At 39.5% G+C, this 24,295-nt stretch overlaps 3 protein-coding genes and 1 long non-coding RNA gene across 6 annotated transcripts in view; 2 read left to right on the top strand and 2 right to left on the bottom strand.

Annotated features, from left to right (window-relative positions):
• Positions 1–24,295, bottom strand: part of LOC100695786 (zinc finger protein 239) — a 630,955-nt gene that overhangs the window by 574,974 nt on the left and 31,686 nt on the right. The window lies entirely within an intron of this gene.
• LOC109203510 (gastrula zinc finger protein XlCGF52.1) lies at positions 988–8,275 on the top strand. Of its 3 annotated transcripts, none has more exons than XM_025901500.1 (4): positions 999–1,981; positions 2,862–3,014; positions 6,917–7,298; positions 7,551–8,273. In XM_025901500.1, exons 1-4 carry the CDS (start codon positions 1,810–1,812, stop codon positions 7,918–7,920), a joined length of 1,077 nt encoding a protein of 358 aa, XP_025757285.1. In that variant the 5' UTR covers positions 999–1,809; the 3' UTR covers positions 7,921–8,273. The 3 variants fall into 3 exon arrangements, with proteins under 3 accessions (XP_025757283.1, XP_025757285.1, XP_025757288.1); XM_025901503.1 differs by having other exon boundaries at positions 1,003–1,981; positions 6,917–7,296; positions 7,633–8,272; XM_025901498.1 differs by having other exon boundaries at positions 988–1,981; positions 6,917–8,275.
• Positions 11,455–17,725, bottom strand: LOC100705195 (zinc finger and SCAN domain-containing protein 2). Its single transcript, XM_005464559.4, has 4 exons — positions 17,482–17,725; positions 16,426–16,526; positions 16,086–16,274; positions 11,455–13,703 (listed from the first exon to the last, which is right to left on the bottom strand). Exons 3-4 carry the CDS (start codon positions 16,255–16,257, stop codon positions 12,877–12,879), a joined length of 999 nt encoding a protein of 332 aa, XP_005464616.2. The 5' UTR covers positions 16,258–16,274; positions 16,426–16,526; positions 17,482–17,725; the 3' UTR covers positions 11,455–12,876.
• Positions 13,646–15,279, top strand: LOC112843357 (uncharacterized). The gene is made up of 2 exons (XR_003215673.1): positions 13,646–13,733; positions 15,010–15,279. It is a non-coding gene; the product is annotated as an uncharacterized LOC112843357 (long non-coding RNA).

The following is a 24,295-nucleotide window of genomic DNA, read 5'->3' as shown; positions in this document are numbered from 1 at the left end:
GAACATCTCACTATGGATCTCTAAATTCCAGGAGAAGTCGGGCTCTCGTCATGATGAGGTGATGAATTTGATTTTTTACTGATCAACAGAGTATCTGTTAGGTCTGCATAATGGATGAACATAAATGCCATGAAACAGTCCCAGCTGCACCAGAAAGGAAGAATGATGTTTTACACTCAGCATCAGAGCCAAAGACCAGAGCTGGATTCTTAAAATATTCCCATAAAATCACACTGGATCCAAACACAGCGCACAAAGAGTTGTTACTATCTGAAGGGAACCGAAAAGCAACATTAAAAGAAGGTGGACAGTTTTACTCTTGTCATCCAGAGAGATTCACTGAATATGAACAAGTGCTGAGCAAAGAGAGTCTGACTGGACGTTGTTACTGGGAGGTGGAGTGGAGAGGAGGAATAGTTTATGTAGCGGTCGCATACAAGAATTTCAGCAGAAGGGGAGGCTTATATCACTGTGGATTTGGACTAAATGAGAAATCTTGGGCATTACGTTGTGACACAGACAGTTATATATTTTACTACAACAAAGTCCAAACTGTCCTCTCAGGTCCTCGGTCCTCCAGAGTAGGAGTGTACCTGGATCACAGAGCAGGTATTCTGTCTTTCTACAGCGTCTCTGAAACCATGACTCTCCTCCACAGAGTCCAGACCACATTCACTCAGCCGCTCTATGCTGGACTTGGTCTTGTGTGTTATGGAGTCACTGCTGAGTTCATTCAAGTTGAGACTGAAACACCGGTTGGACCGAGCTTTTGCTGTTGTGGGCCCAAAATGAAGGAATAATTTGCCCCTCCATATTAGGCTGGCCCCAACACTTGAGATTGTTAAATCACTTAAAAAAACATACCTTTTTTCCAAGGCATTTTATTAGTAGTACCACGGCTTCTAGTTAGTTTTATTCATTTTTTGGTCACTTTTAATCTTCATTTGATTAATGTCATTTTGTTAATTTTATTTATTGTATATTTTATTTTATTCATTTTTACTATTTTTTATTTATTTATTTTATTGTTATTGTATTTTCTTTTTCTGTGTAATGATTGGTTTTCAAACTTTTATCACTGTTTTTCACTGGAAAGTTCTTTAGTCAACAATGTTGTTTTAAAAGTGCTCTATAAATAAAGTTGGATTGAAGTAAAACAAATAGGTTTATGTTGAGCCCTGATTTTTAGAGTGTGCCTCAGGGAAATCCAGCCCTCCTAAAACAAAAGAGTGCACAAAGGTATTAGTATGTGCAAACTCATTCAGGGTCGGAGTGTGTGTGTGGGGGGGGTCCTATCTTGCTTGCATCGCAAAAAACGAAGTTCAAAAAGACTGAAAACAAACACGCAATAAAGTCACAAATTTAAGAAATGCCAGAGGATTTTTTTTTTCTCAACGTGGCCCTAAATCTCCTTTGTAGAGAGATCCACACACTAAACGCGCAAAGTGTTTACTGAATCAGTCACGTGGTACGGCCAAACGTCAACACGAAGGTCATAAAAACGAGTCCGACACACGTCTGTAATTTTTTTCCCTGCACTCCAGTAGGCGGCAGTAATGCACCTGTAAGCTGGTTTGCCAACTGCCATCAAGCTCCGAAGGAGAAAGAAGGAAGTGGAGGGGCAAAGTGTGGCTGTTCGAGTGCAGCGCTGTGTGCAGACATGGCTGCTTTTTAACGAAGCGGACTAAAGTCGGAAGAGAGACACAAACTAAAGTATAGATCCCGTCACGTCAGTGTGGATCTGATACCAACGTCGGTATCGCTTCATCGATGCTTGTATCGATCCGCCCAGCCTGAGTTGAAGCAGCAATGAGTTCAGTTCAGTATCTGAGAGAGTTCATCAAGGAGAGACTAACTGCTGTTTGTGAAGAAATCTTCTCAGAGGTTCAAAAAACCATCGTCCAGTATGAGGAGGAGATCAACCGTCAGCACAGACTGCTGGATATCAGCCGGAAACCCGACAGAAACTCACACATCACAGGTATGGACATGTTTTTAACTCTGTGCTGTTCAAGCTCAGATTCTTCAGTGTTTGGTTGATTGGTGATAAATCTGAAAGTTTATCAGCTTCTCCAGGATTTCTCTAAGCTGATGTTAGCTGAGAGCAGGAAGCTGTTACTTTGGTGATGAATTCAGAGGAGCAAACGGTGATAGTTCAGGAAGAGCACACACACTCTTAATGAGACAGTGTGGTACACCAACTGTTTATTCCATTTATTCTCTATGAGAGCTGAGTGAACGCTCACATAAAAGGGACTGTTTGATTGGTTAGGGTCTAAACCCTGGTTCAGGGGGTTGGGAAGCTCATCTTGTAACCGGAAGGTTGCAAGATCCGCTGCTCTGTCTGTCTTGGTCATTGTGTCCTTGGGCAAGACACTTCACCTACCGCCTACTGGTGATGGCCAGAGGGGCCGATGGTGCGATATGGCAGCCTCGCTTCTGTCAGTCTGCCCCAGGGCAGCTGTGGCTACAACTGTAGCCTCCACCAGTGTGTGAATGTGAGAGTGAATGAATAGTGGAATTGTAAAGCGCTTTGAGGGTCTCGAAAAGCACTATATAAATGCAATCCATTATTATTATTATTGTTATTATTATTATTGTTATTATTATTGTTAATGATCACTATTTATTTAGACTTTGATACACAATTTTCTATTCAGTTTAATTTAGTTTTAGTTAAATAGCACAAAATTACAAAAGCAGTTGCCTCGAGGTAAAGAAACCTGCCGCAGAACCAGTCTCAGGGAAGGGCGGCCATCTGCTTTGGGCTGTCGGGGGAGACTATTGTAAAATAGTTTTTAAGTGTGTGTTTTCGTCATGACATTAGTGATTATTGTTCTTGTGTTTCTTTGTTCCTCAAGACCCCCTACAACAACACAACTGTAAGGAAGAGGAGGACCCAGAGCCTCCAGAGATTAACAAGGAACAGGAGGAACTCTGCAGCAGTCAGGAGGGAGAGCAGCTTGGATTGATGGAGACCATCTGTAAACCTGATATAAAGTTACACAGAATAGGTATGTAAAACTGTGATGGTCGAAATAAAAAATGAATTAGGCTTGCAGCTATTGATTATTCTATCAAATAATGGATTAATTGGATAAGAAGTACTTTTATCTCATTAATGTACAATAATAAATATTATAAAGAGAAAAAACACTTTCAGATTGAACTGCTCATTGTTTTCCATTTATGTTTAACAGTGAACATTGTCTTTTTGTGCCATGTAAAAATGTAATTTTTTAAAGAAATCTTCTTCTTAAATCCAAAAATAAATCCATAGTTTCAAGTACAGTAATGTTAAATACAATAAGATATGCATGCAACCTCACATAAGGCATGAAAAATGAACCTTTTCTCTGTTGGAAGGTTTTATCTCCTGAATGTGGAAGATTTGGGTTTTTTTTTTTTTTCAGATTGAAGTTTTTTTCATGTTTAAGAATAGAATAGAATAGAATAGCTTTTTATTGTCACTGTTACAAGAACAGTGAAAGGCAGTTTGGCATCTCTCCATGTGTGTGGAGTACACACTAGCGTAAGTATTTACACAATCACAGACAAATTTACATTTACACAAGAAAGATATGTACAAATTATACATACACCTGCAAACATACATGCACATACATACATATATGTATATATGCATATTTGCATCCGTACATACATACACACACACATTTCCACATACACGCTGTTAAAATCTCCCAGTTCTTTTAATCTTTGGGCTGAAGGAAGGACAATACTCGGTGTATAAATGCTCAATCAACAATATTTTATTTCCATACAATTCAACACTTAAGAGCATAAGAACCATCATGATGGGGAGACCTGCCTGCAGAGGGTCACAGCAAGTCTCAAAATGGTGACGGGTTACTCAGCTTCTTATAGCCTCTAGTGGCCCCCACCTAGTCATAAAAGCCTAAACATTCACATTCTTTCTCTCTTACGGCGCCTAAGTTATGACCTCGGCTCCTTGTTTCTCTGCTCTCTGTAAAGGTGGGGTATGGAATGTGGTCTGTCTCTTCTATTATCGGCACAAGGTCCTCTGCACCCAACGTTCTCTTCATGATTCAGCAGTATGAAATGTCAAGAAACAGTGTAACACATTCAACAGTGTCGAGTAATACAGGTCAATCCAATAGATCTAATGATTTTCACACTCTTTTAAGTCAGAAGTATAATGCAAACTAAAACTACATACTGATCACACACTCTATATTAAGGGGTATAATATGATCTACAGCAGTATCATAATTCAACTACTTTGATTACATATATAAGGTAACATATGATAACAGAATAATCTCACAACGCTTACATCTATATACATACACATACATGCCATCTAACTAGCAGGTGCATTGAGAGGTGCAGTGTGATCAGTGATATTGCACATTAAGTGGGGGGGTGCTGTTGGAACTATACTAAATAAGGTTATAATAAATACAGTTTAAAGAGGTAGGGGTGTTGGTTCCATTGAAGTATAAACAGAAATACGATTTATAAATAAGGTGTAATGTCCATGAGTGTTGGCAGTGCAGTTATCCTCCAATCAGGGTGGAGGTAGGGCATGTTTGACAGCCTGTGGGTAAAAACTTCTGTTGAGTCTGTTTGTCTTCGACCTGATGGACCTGTAGCGTTTACCAGAGGGAAGGGGGGAAAAAAGTGAGTGTCCAGGGTGCGAGGGGTCTTTGATGATGATGCTGGCTTTCTGCTGAAGTCTGCCAGTATAAATGTCTCTGAGGGGGGTTAGTGAAGTGCCGATTGCCCGCTCTGCTGCCCTCACCACCCGCTGCAGTTTCCTCTTGTCCTCCGCGGTGCAGCAGTTGAACCAGAGTGTGCAGCAGTAGGTCAGAAGGCTCTCAATGGTGGAGTGGTAGAAGTTTACTAGCAGTCTTTGGGGTAACTGGGCCTGACGTAGTTTCCTGAGGAAGTACAGCCTTTGTTGTGCTTTCCCTACCCGGTGGGAGATGTTTGTGGACCAGGTAAGGTCGGCCGAGATGTGGACTCGGAGGAACTTAAAGCTTTCTACCCTTTCTGCCTCCTCCCCATCGATGTAGAGGGTAGAGTGCTCAGATCGCTTTGTTCTTCTGAAGTCGATTACCATCTCCTTGGTCTTGGCTGTGTTCAGATGCAGGTTGTTGTTGTCACACCATTGCTTCAGATGCTGAACCTCCTCTCTGTAGGCTGAATCATCGTTGTTGTCGATCAGTCCTATGACAGTGGTGTCATCAGCAAATTTTATAATGGTGTTACTGGTGTGGATTGGTGAACAGTCATGGGTGAAAAGTGAGTATAAGAGGGGACTGAGGACACACCCCTGTGGGACACCCACATTCAGAATGAGGGTGGAGGACGTGTGCTCTCCCATTCTTACGTTCTGGGGTCTGTTGCTCAGGAAGTCCAGTATCCAGCTGCACAGTGAGCTGCTGAGTCCTAAGTTGCTTAGTTTATTAACCAGTTTGTGGGGTTGAACTGTATTGAAGGCAGAGCTGAAGTCAAAAAACAACATTCTCACATAAGTGTTACTACTGTCCAGATGTGTGAAGGTTGTGTGAAGAGCTGTTATTATGGCGTCCTCTGTCGACCTGTTTGCCCTGTATGCAAACTGGTATGGATCGAGGTTTGCAGGGATGGCAGCTTTAATGTGGGACATGACGAGCTGTTCGAAACATTTGGCAATTATGGGTGTTAAAGCAACTGGACGGTAGTCATTCAAGCAGCTCACTGTGTTCTTCTTGGGCACTGGAACGATGGTGGCTGACTTAAGGCAGGATGGTACTACCGACTGTAAGTGTGCAAGCAAATGATTGAGTATGTATTGTAAGCCTTGCAGAGGGTGAAATGAAGAAGAGCAAGCTTATCAGCATTCTGAATTTTGTTCTGAGCTTTGATGCAAAATTATTTTCTGCCGAAAACGAGACGTTATGACATGGCCTTTTACCGACATGCATGCTCAGGCTGTAATCACCATTAAGATCTTTACTAGGAAAATTATCGAGTCCTTCATCAAACCACTTGATCTACAAACTCTGACATGCAGAAAAGCTTTGCACCTGCATCATCCACCACTGTTTCTTTTACACAGAGAAAAATCTGCAGAAGTTGTTTTAAAGTATGCAGATGAACTATTAACTTAATGTTTAATCATATTAATTTCAAGGCTTGCGTAACATTTTTCAGATTAAAGGTGAAATAACATAAAATATTATATTAATTAAATAAAATTTTCACAAGCCAATAAAAATGTACAAGGGCCAGTAAACTCTGAGCCACTGTCTTGAGAGTTGTTAGGTTGCACACTGAATTATTAATATTAAATAAAATCTACACCATCAAAACATCTTGTTTTCTTTTCAACAGCACAAAAACTGACCTCCGATTAAAATCAGAAAGTCTTCCAAGAGGACAAAATAAAGTTTTTCCGCAGCTCCTCCACTGCACACACTCCTCCTGTCAGTTTCGCCCGTCACTATATTTATGGAGAGAGTCATTAGTCACAGCACACACACCTGTCCCCTCTGCCGCCCTGACTCAGCCTCAAGAGCTCACTGCACCACCCTTCCACTGCAGCAGGCCAGAGACCACACCCCTCCCATAGTAGCATACTGCATTATTTTAAAGAATGGTTATGAAATACCTTCAACATGCACACACATTTGCCCACAGAGCATACAATTAATTTGCATGTATGTAATGCCTTTTATATGATGCTTAGAGATAGTCTGGACTCTCAAAGTGGAGCCAGTGAGAACCTAATTAGAAACAATAAGAGAACCACTAAAAATTCGCATCGTTAAGTGATATTGAGAACGGAATCGGAATCGCTAAATTCTCATCAAATCTGATCACTACTGAGGGGTCAGATCAGAAAATGTTTTCTCAACGGCTTGTTTTTCTGCATTTGTCTCTTCAGACCTCCAACAGCAGCATGTTGGTGAGAAGGAGGAGGGTCTGGATGAGCAGCACGTCTGTAACCAGGAGAGGAACTCCAGTCTGGACCAGGAGGACCCAGAGCCTCCACAGATTAAAGAGGAACAGGAGGAACTCTGCAGCAGTCAGGAGGGAGAGCAGCTTGGACTGAAGCAGGAGACTGATTCTTCAGCAGACAACACTGCTGCTTCAGAGAGTCAAACTGAAACAAGGAAAAAGTCTCTACAGTGTGACACTTGTGGGAAAACGTTTCAGTATAAATGCTTACTGACTGCACATTTGACAGTTCACACAGGAGAGAAACCGTTTCCTTGTAGCAAATGTGGCAAAAAATTCAGTCAGCGGACACGCTTGAAAAGTCACATGAGAATTCACACTGGCGAGTATCCGTACTCGTGTAACAGCTGTGGGGAAAAGTTTTTTGACCTATCAACATTGAAAGCTCACGTGAGAATTCACACAGGTGAGAAGTCGTATCCTTGTAGCACCTGTAGAAAAGAATTCAGTCAAAAATCAGCTCTAAAATCTCACGTAAGAGTTCACACAGGTGAGAAGCACCATTGTTGTAGCACCTGTGGGGAAAGTTTCATTTGGAATATGCAATTAATACGGCACAGGAGAATTCACACAGGTGAGAAGCCATATTTTTGTAGTACCTGTGAGAAGAGATTCATTCGGAAGATACAGTTAAAGAATCACATGAGAATTCACACTGGCGAGTATCCGTACTCGTGTAACAGCTGTGGGGAAAAGTTTATTGACCTATCAACATTGAAAGCTCACGTGAGAATTCACACAGCTGAGAAGTCGTATCCTTGTAGCACCTGTGGAAAAGAATTCAGGCAAAAATCAGCTCTAAAATCTCACGTAAGAGTTCACACAGGTGAGAAGCGCCATTTTTGTAGCACCTGTGGGGAAAGTTTCATTTGGAATATGCAATTAATACGGCACAGGAGAATTCATACTGATAAACAGTTTCATGCTTAGAGAATATGGGGACAGCTGTGAGTTATAGCAGTGTGCTGGTGGTAGAGCTGACACTGAGGAGGAGCCTTTTGCAGGAGTCTGCTCCTGTTGTGTAGGCTTGTTCAGTTCTGTTGTTTATTTAAGTTTATGTGTTCGTAAAGGTCCAGGGATCGAGTTCTGTTATTGTTTACTGAAGCCTCGTCTTTTTTTTTCTTTTTTTTTTAATCAAAGCAAGAGTAACCAAAGCTGAGTGTGTTCATTCAGGTTTTCATCTAGTTTTAGTTTTTATATATACCTGAATATATAATATTTATGTAAGATGTGTCATATGCAGTGTTGGGGAGTAACGGAATACATGTACCGCCGTTACGTATTTAGAATACAAGATATGAGTAACTGTATTCCGTTACAGTTACCGTTTAAAAAGGTGGTATTCAGAATACAGTTACTTTGTTGAAATAAATGGATTACACGGCGGTACTTCCCTGTTTCATATTGTCGCGGGTCAGGACTGTTTGGGTTTGTTTGACAGCTACGTAATGTTGTACCAGGCGGCAGCGTTATGGTTGCCATGGTTACACGGTGACGCGCTCTCTCTCTGCGTGTTTCCTGGGTGAGAGAGCGCTTTTTTGTTGTTGTTGTTGTGCTAAGCTAAAAGGCAGAATGCTACAGGCATGGCCCTAAAGAATGTAGCCTCATGGGCAGTGTAGTCCGTGCCGCAGGGAGAATGGACTGCCATACACGTTATGTGTCTGTGAGCGAGGGAGGGAGAGAAAGGAAAAGTCCGAGCTGTCACGGAGCAAAAACGGGAGCTGGAAGCATGTAAATATAATAATAACCACCGCAGCCAAGAAGAGTGCCTGACGAGCCCATTTGTAAGTAAGCTATTAAGACTCAACTGTACACTGTGTTCGTGTTTTCCTCCGGAAACAATAAGTTCCGTTGGAGCAGCCTTTCAACGCCTCTCTCCGTCTCTGGCAAGCAAAGTTGACCCAGACAACAAAGTAAAGCTAGTTTTCGGCTACCAGCCCGACACGGAACCCACCGTATTAGCCAGAGGTCCCTTTACTACGGTTCGGAGCCGCGGACCTTCAGTAACAGTAATAAATCACAGCAATAGTACATTCACGTAGTTGTAAACAGCACGATAATATATTAAGTAATCCAAAGTATTCAGAATACGTTACTCTCATTGAGTAACGTAACGGAATACGTTACAGAATACATTTTGGGGCATGTATTCAGTATTCTGTAATGGAATACATTTTAAAAGTAACCTTCCCAACACTGCATATGTCAGATTGTCTCACAGTCCACAGTGTAAGGATTTTCAGGGATGGTACTTGGACTTTGCTGTTGTTGTTTTCTTAATATAAAAAAATCCATCTGTGTCTGCTAAATGCAGAATAAACTAAACTAAATAAAGATTACATTCAAACTTCTTTTGACAGAGTTTCACTTTCAGGAGGAAAATGTTTTAATAAGTCACTTATTGTGAATTACAAAGTCTGTGGCACACAATTTGCAGCAATTTGTAAGAAATCCAACAGCAAATATATTGTCTTCTGTCTGTTGTGGTAGCTGCTACTCGGAGTGTTTATTTGGTGGAGGGTGACATGTTATCAGAACGAGTGCATAATCAGCTCAAACCTGTCTATCTAGAACACTTCCCTCAGTCCTCACCCTGAGTCGAGCTGACTATTTTTTTCTTTTCTCAGCAGACTGCTGCTTATTACTATATTAATAAAGTTTAGCCTATTTGAAGCCTGGAAAGATGGGCAGCAAAAATACAGCCTGTGTAAGTTAACAGACTTCTTAGAAGCTCTGTCATTAAGACACGGGAGGATCTGATGGATTACAGTTGTTGTTCCATTAAAATCATGCTTAAAGGGCAGTTTTACTTTTTACTTTCTCTGTTTCAACATCAGTAATGTTTAATGGTAAAGGTTATTGACATATCATCTTCATATCAATTCTAACATGACTTTATGTCAGTTTGTGGGCCAGTGGTACAATGGACAATCATCTGACTATGGATTAAAAAATTCCAGGTTCGACTTCTGGCTGCTTTAGTCTCTTTGTGGCCTCCCTATGAGGGTGTGAACACACTTTATGGATATGTAGATACTGGGTAAGGGAGAAATGCTGGTAGTATTAATCGTTTGGATTAAAATGAAAGTTAGAACAGCAGCTCTAATGTCTTGTGTGGATCTAACTGTATACTGCAAATATCACAGTGTACTCATGTCAGTGCACTCATAGAATAAAAACATAAGAGCTTCATTTCTTTGAATAATAATTTTGTGTATGTTGTTTCTCTTCTACTTCATGGTCTCTAACAGAGAAATCAATAGTTCTTTATCGATCACTTTGTACATTTTTCTCACTTTGTACATTTGTGAAGAATCTCTCATTACATCTACATTGATCTGTTTGTCTGCTGTTTTTGACTCGGCAAACACTGCGGGAAGTTTACTTTTCATTATTATGATCAATGAGGACATCATCATATTTAATTTGAACAAACTCAGGTTATTTATAAGAAACAAAGTCTTGCCTTCATTCCAGGATCTGCCAATGTGAAACTAATCTGAGAGAATACATGAAGCAGTTTTCCTCCTTGGTACTTTTGCACTAATTTTAGTTTCTGTTGGCAGGAAGTTCATGTTGAGCTCAGTGTGTTTGACTTGATGCGAGAAAATGACTACACACAACTGAACCTGCAGAAAACATTAAAGTGAGCAGAGACTGAAAGAAAACTGTCACACAGAGCTGAGCCGAGGGAGACACCTGGTGGACAAACACAGACATGACAACAAAAAACACTAAAGCGCAGAGGGATGACAAAGAGCTGGAAAAATAACTCTAGGAAAGGATTGCTGTGCATCAGAAAAACACTCAGCACACACTAATATCTTGTTGGCTTCATTAAGGAAGTGATACCGGCTGATAGAGTGAAGACACCAGGCTGTTTTGAACAACTGGTTTGTTTTTCAATCTGAGCTCCAAAGGTTAAAACACAAATCCTTTTTCATGATTTGCATCGAGGTGAACGGTGGCTTTAAACCTGGAAGAGAGGAGAACCAGGGACAGAGCCAAGCTAACAACAGAGACAAGGACACTTTCTCTCTTTTGAGAGAGACCCAAATAATTTGTGTGGCATCTTATTTAATGCAGAACAAATAAATAGTCTGAAAATAGTTATTTCAAAAAATACTTGGCTGCATTTTTAGGTAAATAGCTGCATATAACTTTGTTGTCTTCAAAACTTGTGCATAGATTTTTAATATTTACAATTTATATTTGCATTTCAAGTTATGAAAATGATTCGTTAAACATGTTTGTGGCTGTTACAGTAAAAAATATCATTTTTTTTCTACTCGGATTTTGTTTTTTTGTCTGATTTAAGATCAATTGTGTTAATACAGTATATCAAAATGAAAAAATAACTGTAAATTCACATAGGTTGTGAGGCTGTGCTGAAAAGAATGATACCAAACAAGGGAAGATGAACTGTTTTTAAAGGTGAAATGTAGAGGTAAAATCAAAAGTAGTCAAAAACGGCCAACTGTACCCTGGACCCCAGAGGGTTAACCCTTTAAGGCCTATCGGAGCAGGCACACTTTGTTTTGCATAACTATTTTTAAAACCTAGTAGAATTGCAACCACATAAGACAGCAAAGGATGAGAATGACGTTTTCTATTGAATGTAGGAAAAAAAATAGAGACCAGGCAAAGTCAGAGCTGAAAACTTTTTTTTAAATTTTCACCTTGAAAGCAGAGCGGAGGTTTTTACTGAGATATTTTATGAGTTGACAGCACCATGTGCCACTTTCTCTCTGCTGATATGAGTGAATGGAGCTGACCCACCTGTCTGTTTTTTTATATGTCTATAAGCAGCAGGTACACCACCTACTGAAACTGGGGTAAAGTGCACCAAAACCTCGGTTAGTCGTGATCACGTGACGTGGGTGTTTTGAACCATGCTTCAGAGTTGTGTTTGAAAACATCTGTGCTCCAGAAGCTTGACTCAGTGTAGAAACATCTTTTTCTAGCGTCCCATCCGCACTGATAACACCTGTTCACTACACTCCAGCTGCGAGAGTCAACTGTGGAGTCAAAGTGAATTCCCAAAGAAGGAAAGCTTATAACTCTCTCCAATCTCTTCATGCCCCAACTTTCTAATTGGAAAAGTAAAAAAAACAAACTTTTGCTTCTGCAGAATAATTTAACTTGCAGACATTACATTAGCTGTGCTGTAAAGGTGAGTCAGAGTGTGGGGTGGACCAAATCTTCATCAGTGAGTCTCCACTGTTTTTTTGTTTTGTTTTGTTTTTTTGTGGTTCACTTGTCCAGCATATTTATTCAGGTAAATTAATCATAACAAAATTTAAACCAAAACAAACTTTTCATTCTGAGCTTGCAAGGACCTCTCTCACCACTGACTGGTTAGTCAGTCCTACTATTGCGCACTACTCCTGGCATCATAGTGGGTAAAAATCAGAAACAAAGAAAAACTTCAGCTGAATAAGAGAACACTCTTATGCTGCATTCACACATTAGAGCAGGGGTGGGCAACTCCAGGCCTCGAGGACCGGGTCCTGCAGCTGATTCAAATGGCTTAATTACTTCCTCAACATGTCTTGAAGTTCTCCAGAGATTTGGTAATGAACTAATCATGTGATTCAGGTGTGTTGACCCAGGTTGATATCTAAAACTTGCAGGACACCGGCCCTCGAACAATGAACAAACAGAACAGGAGCATACTGAACTTTAACCTTTATGAAATGTAAGACGAGTTTGGCTTTATAAGAATAAAGTAGGAAACCAAATAAACAATGTCTTGAAATACTGTCTTGAACATGAATCATCTTTTCACTCAGGTGTTGCAGTGATTTTATTTCTGGTCAGTTCAGTTCTACCACCAACACATTGCTATCACTCAGGGCTTTATCACATTTTCAAAGTATTAAACATTTAACCAGTGTGAATTTTCACGTGTTTCTTTAAGTTCATCCTCTGACTGAATCTTTTCCCACAAGTGCTGCAAGGATATGGCCTTTCACCTGTGTGCACTCTTATGTGAGTTTTTAATGTTGATTTCTCATTGAATCTTTTCCCACAAGTGGTACAACAATGTGGCTTCTCTCCTGTGTGAATTCTTGTGTGAGTTTTCAAGTGTGCCAGCTGATTGAATATTTTCCCACAGGTGTTACACGGATACGGCTTCTCACCTGTGTGAATTCTTACATGAGTATTCAATGATGATTTTTGATTGAACTGTTTCCCACAGGTGCTACAAGGATATGGTTTTTCACCTGTGTGAACTCTCAGATGTGTAGTAAGGTTGGATTTAAAATTAAAAGTTTTTCCACAGGTGTCACACTGTACGGACTGTTTCCTTGTGTCAGTTTTACTCTCTGAAACAGCATTGTCCACTCGCTGATTGTGATGTCTCCTCTTCTTCAGCTCTGCATTCCTAGTAGATCTTAAGTCCACATGCTGGCTTTCTTCATGATTTTGGCTTTCTGCTTCAGGTGAGCTGGGAGAAAGGAGCTGCTCACTGTTTGGTTCTGGTTCACTGTTGGAACTTTCCTCATAAGTGGGTGTCACCATGAAAGTATCAGCCTCCTGCTTCAGTTCAAGCTGCTCTCCCTCCTGACTGCTGCACAGTTCCTCCTGTTCCTCTTTAATCTGTGGAGACTCTGGGTCCTCCTGGTCCAGACTGGAGTTCCTCTCCTGGTTACAGACCTGCTGCTCATTCAGACCCTCCTCTTCCTCACAGTCATGTTGTTGTGGGAGGTCTTAAGGAACAAAGAAATACACGAAAAAAAGTCAGTTATGTGATGATAAACGGTGATCAGCAACACACGTAAATCAGCTCAAATAGTTGTGCACACTCACAGCCACACAATAATATATTAGCACTGAAGCTCCTCACTGCGAGCAAAGACACAAAGTTCACCACACTAAACTGCAAGGTCACCTGTTTATTTTTTAATATTTGTAGTTTTTATTGGTGATCTCATACAAAGAATTTACAGAAGGAACTTTACAACATACATGGGGACGAGAGTCAAATAACCATATACATTGTCAGTCAACATATCCAACAGTATTTCAATTTCTCAAAACTGTAGTAAGATGCAAGTAATAGTTCCCAGTTGTATTTCTCTAATTTATTATTATGATCACCCCCCTCCCCCTCTATATAGAGTGATTATTTGAAATATATATCTGGACAATATTTTCATAGTAGGGAAAGAAACAAAGAACAATCAAAACCAACAAACAAGAGCACCAAAGAAAAAACTAATTTAAAAAAAACAGAACAAAACAAACACCCAGTTGGACAAGCGGAGGCAGCTGATCCAATCTTGGTGTGATGTCCACCTTATAGTTGCTTACTCTGGCAAGGAGAGTCATTTAAAATAAAATTGCTTCTCAGCTCTTTAATGTACTGGGTCCATCTGGACCAGAGTTTGTTGAATCTGTCTCGTTGAAGCTGCAAAGACATAGTAAGCCTCTCCATTATGAATATTTGGTACACAGTACTGTAAAATTATTGTTTTCCTGGTACATTTGGTTGCAGCCAATGCCTAGTCAATGTTTTCTCAGCTGACAATAAAATAATTCTCAGTACGTATTTATCTGCTGGAGTGGTTATATTTAGGGGTTCCTGGCCTAAGTACATATGTAAGAAATCAAAGAGGATATGGGCACTGAAAATCTTTTCCAAGCATTTATGAATATCTTGCCAGAATGAATTAACTTTGGGGCAGGACCAGAATATCAAGGTGACCATGTTTGTGCAACAAACCTGACCACACTCTTAAACATGGATATGTTAAAGAAGCTAACAAAAGACATTGTCTGAAGGTCATGTGAAGGTTATATTTATGGAATGTGACCATCTCTTCTGTCAGCGTGAGAGCAGCAGAACAAAGTCCTTAATGTTTGTTTAAAGGTAAAGTTAAATGTATCTCTGACCATAGCTGTAAATTTTGAGTAACAAATGGCACTACTGAGTACACTATTTGTATTTGTAAAATGTATTTCTTATCCCAGCTTGATGGTGATGAAATATCTTCTTGTTCCTGCTTCATTTAGGAGTACCCATAGGAAATCATCCGCCTCCATGAGACCTTGTCTCCAGCATCCTCCTCTTACACACCAACTCTCTTGATTTCCTCTTTCACTACATCCATGAACTCTGTGGTCTTTCCTTCTCTCTCTCTCTGCCTTCTAACAAACATCTCTAGCTGCTGTTCATGTGTAGTGAATATAGGCTGTCAGATCATGGTTTACCTCATAATGTTGGTGGTGAAGCTTCTACAACGGGGGTCTTAAACTTACATGAACTGCGGGCCACTGTTGACACTGTTGTCTCATTGGAGGGCCACTTTAGTATTTAAGTGGTACAAAAAAACCCAAACAAACAAAAAAGAAAACACCCACAAATGTTTTGTTTTTATAAATGTCAAATATTTTCTGTTTTCTTTAGAAATAACTCTCTCACATGTTTGCGCTCTCTGCTCATATTGCCTTCATGTAAAATCATTTTTGCTTTTGCTTCCTTTTTTTAACATTGCACTCAACAATAAACAAATAACAATAAACCAAAATGCATTATGATTCTTCACATCAATATACGGGCTGGAGTGGCCCCTGGGTCCCAAGTTTGAGACCCCCTGTTCTACAACTATTTACTGTAGAGGACTGATGCTACTGATATTGAGCTGAGTTGTTGAGGATAGCCTAAGCTTTTCTGACAGTAAGTGCTGCTGTTTTTGCTGCTGTTACCTGCTCTGAGCCAGGGTTAGTGAAACCTTCTTTGAAGTGGATCAAACACTGTTGGACTCAGACACTTAGCAAATAAACTTTCAAATGATGTCACGATGTAATCAAACTGTTTATTAGAGACAACGTGTGTTTTAGGACACTCGAGCCTAACATTAGCTGGCATAAAGCTAGCTGAAAACCAGCCGTTATTGTTGTTTAGCAGGCTCCTTTTGTCAGCAGTCCAGAGATCAGAGGCTCACATGTCTGATCTCCTGAAAAATCAGTAATTGCAGCAATAGCTGGAATAACCAGGTGTGTTTGTGCCCATGTTCATGTGTTAGTGCTCTGACTTCAGTTCAGGAAATTAGGGCGTCAACAGCACATAGTTAAAAACATGTCTATACCTATGATGTGTGAGTTTCTGTCGGGTTTCCGGCTGATATCCAGCAGTCTGTGCTGACGGTTGATCTCCTCCTCATACTGGACGATGGTTTTTTGAACCTCTGAGAAGATTTCTTCACAAACAGCAGTTAGTCTCTCCTTGATGAACTCTCTCAGATACTGAGCTGAACTCATTGCCGCTTCAACTCAGGCTGGGCGGATCCATACAAAAAGCAATAGAAGCAAAACAGACGTTGGTATTGGTATCAGATTCACACTAACGTGACGGGATCAATACTTTAGTTTGTGTCTTTCCTCTTAGTACAGTCCGCTTCATCAAACAATAGCCATGTCTGCACACACCACTCCTCTTGAACAGCCACCCTTTGCCCCTCCACCTCCTTCCTTCCCATTCTTCTGATGGCAGTTGGCAAACCAGCTTACAGGTGCGTCACTGCGACCTACTGGAGTAAAGTGTGGACAGGAGAATAGTAGGGGAAAAATGAAAAACTGTATATATCTATTATCTATAGATAGATATATCTATCTCTATCTATCTATCTCTATCTATCTATAGATGTATGTATGTATGTGTGTGTGTATGTATATATCATCCAGCACATTTTTCCCTGTGCTGGATTATGGAGATATTCTATATATGAAAGCTTCGAATGGTTGACACTGTGTATCATGCTTCTCTGAGGTTCATCACTAACTGTAAATTTCAGACTCACCACTGTGAGTTAAACTCCCAGGTAGGATGGCCTGCTTTGGCAAGTCAGAGGAACTCTCAATTATACAGATTTATATATAATGCAATACTTGGACTGCCTTTCTATACATGTTCCCTGCTTGCAGTGAAGCATGTTGGTCGGTATTCTCTTCGTCTGCAAGGTTACTTGTTGCTTTCTGTTCCATTTGCCTGAACTGAATTTGGTAAAAGAGCTTTTGTCCATTCAGCACCCTTGGCTTGGAACGAGCTGCAGTACAACTGGAAAATGACTGAATTCATTTGATTAAGTGCTTTTAAATCTAAACTAAGAATCCTTGAGGCCAAGTCCATAACATGAATTTCTTTGAATTTTTCTTTGAATTTTATTTATTTATTTTTAATTTATTTTTGCATGTGCGTTGTTGCTGCCTGTGTTTAATTGAGTAATTTTTGTAACTGTAAGACACTTACTGCTGCGTATCTTGGCCAGGTCTCTCTTGAAAAAGAGGTTTTTAATCTCAATGGGATCTTCCTGGTTAAATAAATAGAACATTCAACCTGCTGTTTGGACACTTTCCCACACTACACTTCCTGTACACTTATTTGATTTAATCGGACATCAGGGATCCGTTTCTCAGTATTTAGCACTCTTAATCTCCCCTACAGGCTTATTTATCGCTGCTGTAGCTGAATCTGGTTCCACTCACCGAACGACGACCGTCTGGAGACGATTTCATGATCACTTTAAATCCGTCCTCCGTGTCTCGTTGTCACGGTTACAGTGTCCGTTTCCTCTCCATTGCAGGTTTACTTTCGCTCTTGCTGTTTTCGCCTATTTTTCGCCCTTTTTCAGCTCTATCTCGACCATCTTCATCTCTCCCGCCATGGACTTCCTTTCGCTTCACTTTCTGATACGTCACTTCCGTCTGCCGTCTCCTGTTTATTCACAGCTCAGCCTTAAACTTCTCCACACATGTTATCCTACCAAAGGTTTCCTTATAAGGCTTAAACCAGACATTGATACAAACTGCTCTTTTTGCGAACGTACACATGAATCTGTTGTTGATTTATTCTGGCTGTGCTCCCACTCCCGACTTTTTTGGCAACATATTTCCTGCAGAAAGTCATTTTCAGTTATTGTGGAAAGATATTTTATTTGGACTACATTGGGACTCTACTAATTCTTCTTTTTTTTTCAAATTAATTTAATTGTCTTTTTGGCCACGTTTTTCATTCACAAATGTAAGGTTCTTTACAGAAACCCCCACTTCCGTAAATTCTTATTGCCTATCTTATACTGACACTATCAAACATTCTCCAAATCACAAAGTAATTAAGACGTTATCAATCTACTCGGAATTAACCTCTTAAGCCCCAATATTCAGGACCGTACTTGATAAGAAGCTCTGCTTTTTTTTTTATTTGCTCTCCCTGGTTCTCTGGTACATCCATACTGTATCTTCTATGTTCAAGTTCTGAAATTATTTTGTAGAATATGTATTTTATATACTATGTGTACTATTGCACTTTGTTCCTTGATAAAATAAAGTTGATTATAAAAAAAAATTCACAGCCCAGCCTGCCAACCGCTTCTGATCGAGTCGACCCCGCCCCTCTCCTCTACTGCTCTGCTTGCTCTGTTTGCTGTCATCGGTCACGTGAATCAGCATACTGGATTAATTTGACATGGTCAGAGTTTTAATAAGTTTTTGCCTTTTTAATTTATGCAAATTGCTGCCAGATTTTTTTGGCTTTGTGTGGAAAACTCATTAATAAAGTGTAGGAAAGCTGCTTTGGTCCCTGCACATCAACATAGTATTTTACAACAGTAATAAACAATATGATTTTTTCTCTCAATTTTGTCCTCGCTTTGAATGCACTGTTCAGCACCACTTTCACTGGATAAACTCAATACCTGTCAATATGTGCAGTATGGCAAAAGAGACTAACAGTGTTACTGATACAGTACTAATCAAATATCCTCCATGCATTCTCCTGCTGTATATCATTAAATAAAGAAGAGCAGGAATGTTCAGAAGCAGAGACAGTAACAAAACTAATTACATTCCTAATATTGTTCTTTATGATTTGTCTTTCAACACATCAGTGATAAAAATATATATAGCTGTCATAAATTCTTCTAAACTGAAGGCTAAATTATCAACAGCAGAGTTTGGTAACAGTATGAGGACACTTTTTGCTACAGTATCAAAAACCGCAGCAGACTATTTTGGTTTTGTGGATATTTTGTAATTTTCCAGAAATTCTTTGTATGATAAGAAAAAACATTTTGATAAAGAATCTGAGCCACTGTCATTATTCATTTGTCAAACCGTATGTGATAACAGAGAGTCTTAATTTTTATAATGAATGTACTTATTGCTCTAGATATAGGGAGAAGAAAGTTTGTGAGATAATAACTGACCTGTAAGTGATAGGTTTTGAAAGCTGGATATATTAATCGGGAATTCATCTACAGTGAAGTCACATTTTTAAAAAATAAATCTGGTACTACTGACTGGGCTGAACAGGTAGTTTTTGTGTGTGTGTTTTTAAATATAATTGAGTGATTTCTCCTCCAGTGCAAATAAAGGACTGTTAGAGTGTGTGCTGTGTGTTTTTCTGAAGCATGACAATCCTTTCCAACAGTATTTCCAGCTGTTTGTCTCCCCTCTGCACTTTAGTCTTTCTTCTTGTCATGTCTGTGTTTGTCCACCAGGTGTGTCCCTCTGCTCATTTTCTCAATGTGAAAGTTTTCTTTCAGCCTCTCTGTTCGCTTTAATGTTTGCTTTAAGTTCAGTTGTGTGTAAACATTTTCTCACATATGAAGTCAAATCAGCTCCGCATGAACTTCCGGCTAAAAGAAACTAAACTCTGGGCAAAAGCTCCAAAGAGGAAAAGTGCTTCACTTATTCATTAAAACTTGCTCGAAGTCTGAATGAAACATCAATAATTTCTAATTCTTTTTTTTTTTTTTAACTCTAATTCTTTTTAACACACAGTTTAATTTTCTAAAATCAGAATTAAGTCACTTACAGCATGTGATAAAACGCCAATGAATTTGACTGAACAAGTAGCTGCTGAAGTCGATCCTCTGCAGACCTGTATCATTTAGTTTTTATATTTAGGTGTATAAATGATCAAGTGTCATCAAAAGTTTAATTTAAAAATGACATTAAATCATATCTCTATAGATACAATAATGTGTTATTAGTATAAAGATCAAATAATACTTTAAAAAATCTTCATGATATTCTCAAACAGGTCAAGGAATCAACATTTATTAATGTTTTTTGCATTTTATAACAGCAAATACAAAAATGCAACAACCAAAAGCAAGAAGCAAACAAACAAAAAACAAAACAAAACAAAATAAAACAAAACAAAAACAGTATTAAGCTCAAATGTCCAAGTCAGGTAGACATGTAGGTGCAAAAATTGTCCCACTGTTCCACCGCAGCTTCCGTCACATGATGTAACTTTCCCAACATCTTTTCGCAAGCAACGTTTCCAATCATTCTTTCTTTCCACATTTTAAGCGTTGGAGTATGGGAGTCCTGCCAGTGTTCCAAAATGACATGGGCACATGTTACCAATGCAGTACTTAACACTCTAAACTGCCGTTTATTTAATTGCGGCACCTCTCCTTTGTCTCCTAGTAGACATAATTTAGGCGATCTGGGTAAGTTACAAAGTGTCCACCCCTGCAAATAATTCAGTACAGTGTTCCAAACTGGAAAAACCAGCGGGCATTCCCAGAGGGCATGTATCAGAGTACCATTGGCTTGTTGGCATTTCCAACACAAGTCATCTCTACCAATCCCCATTCTATACAGCCTTGAAGGAGTATAATAGTATCTGTTAGGAATTTTGTATTGAATAAATTTCCCCCTGGCTTCCCTAATGTATAATCATTGTTCGACAATATAGAATCCCATGTATCTTCATCGATTGTACACCCTAGATCCCTTTCCCATGCTTTTTTCAGGCTCTTATTTATATTATTTTTTATCCATGGGCAAATATTATACCATTGCGCAGCTGTGCATAGAAATGGGGGTAGTAGCATAAAATTCTCTATCAGGTTACTTTCACGTGTTATTGTAACTCCTCCTTTTAAACAGTTTCTTATTTGCAAATACTTCCAAAAATGACTGTTATCCTCCAAACGAAACTTATTTTTAATATCCTCATACGACATGAAAACACCCCCTTCAAATAGGTCACTAACAGTTCTGATACTTCTTCTTAGCCATTGTGTCCAGTAGAGATGGACCGATCCGATATTACGTATCGGTATCGGTCCGATACTGACGTAAATTACTGGATCGGATATCGGCGAGAAATAAAAAATGTAATCCGATCCAGTAAATATAAAAAAAGCACCTCACAAAACTTGCGACACGGCGTAACTCGGCTCATAACCGTAGCAGTCGGAGCAGTGTGCGTCACGTGATAGAGCAGCTGTGTGTATTTGTAGCCTCGCTAGCAAACCAGCATTTCATCTCCGAGGAAGTTATCCCAGAGAGAAGTAAAGCAAGTGTGTAAGTTCATCTCTGAATGTTTGTAAAGCTTACCTGCGTTAAGCTTAACCACCGATATATGGAGCGTCTGCCTCTCTCTCTCCCTCCCTCTCCTGCAGCTACTTCATGAAACTCCTTAATGATCAGCTGATCGGCTTTTCTGTCGCGAGTCCGTCTCTCTTCTTTGTTTTTGGCCCACTTTGCACCACAAGAAGGAAAACAGCAGCTGAACAACAGCTTAAGCTTGATAAGCTGTTGTTAGAATGTATTTAATATTACTTTCTACACCAGGATCCTTTTCTACGTAGCTGACGGCTGGTAACTGTGCAGGGGCGGATCTAGCAAAGTTTGGCCAGGGGGGCCGATAGGGCATGAACAGGGAAAAGGGGGCACAAAGACATGCTTTTCTTTCTTATTCTCATTTAAAATGTCTAGCTTTTAATAAATAATTATCTGAATCTTACACCCAAAGTTTTAATCTGATGTAAAATGTATAGAAGTCCATTACTGTATATAGTAACTGTTAAATGTCTAATATACCCTAGTAAGCTATAGTACTTTTTCCTTTGGGAAAGTACCATCTGTGCACTCTGCAATTCTGTAGAAGAAAGATGTTGAATCTATTTAATTATTCTTGAAAAATAATTTATTTCTGTGCATTTTTTTTCACACTGCATCAAATTAAAGTTGATTATGTCGATTAAGCATCATGAGGTGGAGGGTGGGGGGTGGTTCCCTTTTTTTTTTGTGGGAGTTTGCAACCCTATTAGTTAGGTTGCTTAATATTTCTGTTAAGTACTCTTTAAAATACCAGAATAGGGAGGATGGTGCAGGTTTAAGTTTATTAGATTGATCAGTGTTGCTGAACTATGAAATATTTTGGGTGCAGTGTATTTTTTACATACAGGTATAACAGAATAGCTTTAGTGTTGTTGTTTATTTAAACTTGAGTATGAACTTATACAAAATGCAGCAAGATATTAAAAAAACAGTTTTATTGATTAAAAAACTCACTATATCGGATTAATATCGGTATCGGCAGATATCCAAATTTATGATATCGGTATCGGTATCGGACATAAAAAAGTGGTATCGTGCCATCTCTAGTGTCCAGTAAACAGTTTGCTTACCAGTTTTAATTTTAGGATTATACCACAAGGGGGCATACTTTTGTACATATGGCACAAGTTTATATTTCTTACACACCTCCAACCATACCATTTTCAAAAATTTCAAAATAGGGTTTTGCATCTTACCGTGATTATTTACTTTTTGTGATAAAATATCAATTGATGTGAATGGAGATGCAAGTTCTCGTTCTATTAAAATCCAATCTATATTGTTTTACTCAGTCCAATGTTTGCCTAATATAGCCATTTCAAAAGAGATACTATAATACTCTATACTGGGCAGGGCTAGTCCCCCTTCTTTCTTGGGTTGGGACAGTCGATTAATACGGGGTTTACCACCCTTCCAATGAAAATCTTTTATCATACTATTGTAGCTTTGCAACATCCGTCGCAGGATACACATAGGCAGCATTCCTGTATAATAGTTGATGAGTGGTGCTACAACCATTTTTACTGTGTTTACTTTTCCCCACAATGTCAAATTTAGTTTACTCCATTTACCCAAGTTTTTATTGATCTTATTTAATAATTTTCCCATACTGTTAACCATAATATCCTCAATATTTGGGTACTACTTCATTCTCTTGTCCGCCCACTTGAAGTTAAAGCCCTATATTAAGTTATGACTACAAGCCCAGGAAACTGGCATCACCTCTGATTTATGCCAATTAATTTTGTACCCCGAAAACATTGAGTATGTATTAATCACCTCTAATAGTTTTGTGATAGAATTAGTTGGGTCTTGGTTTAATGCCAGCACATCATCTGCATACAGGAAGAATTTGTGTTCTCTGCCTCCCCCGAATACACCTTTTGTCAATGGAAAATTGTACTTAGTAGTCAGTATAAGCTTTTAATGATATAAGTTTGCATATGATAGAATACTGTATGTTGACCTTTTGATGACTTAGACTGTTGTCCACTACAAGACTGTTTTATAAATTCTTTCTCACAGCGATAATAGCTGAACAAGCAGGAAGAGGAGAGCTGGACACTTTTATCTGCCCTCCTTAACAAGAAGAGGGGCCGCGTCCTTCTGAATCTCACAACACACACATACACCTGAACCACTCTTATCTTCACTCCCTACGCACTAACATTCCTCTGCCTATGAATAGAAGTATTCACTGTTGTATTGCTTTGTATATAAATAAAGACCAGAGTGGTAACAGAGCGCGCATCACAGGGCCCCCACTCTGGTGTGAGCGTTCTGTGATCGCCCTTGTATACAAGTAAATGCTGCAGCGTCTGTGTGTTTCTACCCTTAGACTCTTAGCTGAAGAAGTGTCTTTAGAATAAATCTCTTGACATTTATTTTGGTCCTTCGAGAGCCGGATCAGAAATATCAGAACTGTTATCTGTGACTCTGTTCCAGGATCTGGCACACTGTTTCCTGACGCCGTGGAGCCAGCACCGAAGTCTGTGCACAGCCCTCTTAGACGAGGAGGACCCGGGACGTTCGAGTCCGGGCCGGTCTGGTCCACGGCGGCGGGATTCAGTCTGACGATCCGAACCACCAGTGAGATGTCTGAGGGTGAGAAACACTATTTTGATATATAAAACCGCCGAGAAGGTTTTCAGAAATGCGCAAAATAGGTTTGCTGTAGCCGCAATTACTTCGAGAAACGCGTAAGATAGGTTAGAAGTAGCCGTAATTACTTTGTGAAAAATAAAATAGGTTAGGATTCGCCGTAAGGAACCGAATTAGACCTAGGTTTTAGAGGTAGCCGTAATTACTTCGTAACAAATTGTAAAAGGGCGCAAATGTCTATGTGTGTGTACGTGTCTGGAAGTAAGTTGATTTTACAGCACAATACGCTGCTGAACTACTTCTATTTTTGTTTTTTGCTGAGGCTCAAGTACTGGTG

The sequence above is a fragment of the Oreochromis niloticus genome, linkage group LG3, assembly GCF_001858045.2.
Source record: "Oreochromis niloticus isolate F11D_XX linkage group LG3, O_niloticus_UMD_NMBU, whole genome shotgun sequence".
Classification (NCBI taxonomy): Eukaryota; Metazoa; Chordata; class Actinopteri; order Cichliformes; family Cichlidae; genus Oreochromis; species Oreochromis niloticus.
Note: the sequence above shows the minus strand (reverse complement) of the source record. Positions and strands in the feature narration are given on the sequence as shown.

Excerpts from the sequence above, each read along its gene's own strand:
- LOC100705195 (XM_005464559.4), bottom strand. The coding sequence starts at position 16,257 with ATGAGTTCAGCTCAGTATCTGAGAGAGTTCATCAAGGAGAGACTAACT. Across the intron at positions 13,704-16,085 it reads CAGAAACTCACACATCATAG|ACCTCCCACAACAACATGAC; the intron begins GTATAGACATGT and ends TTGTTCCTTAAG.
- LOC109203510 (XM_025901498.1), top strand. The coding sequence starts at position 1,810 with ATGAGTTCAGTTCAGTATCTGAGAGAGTTCATCAAGGAGAGACTAACT. Across the intron at positions 1,982-2,861 it reads CAGAAACTCACACATCACAG|ACCCCCTACAACAACACAAC; the intron begins GTATGGACATGT and ends TTGTTCCTCAAG. Across the intron at positions 3,015-6,916 it reads TATAAAGTTACACAGAATAG|ACCTCCAACAGCAGCATGTT; the intron begins GTATGTAAAACT and ends TTGTCTCTTCAG.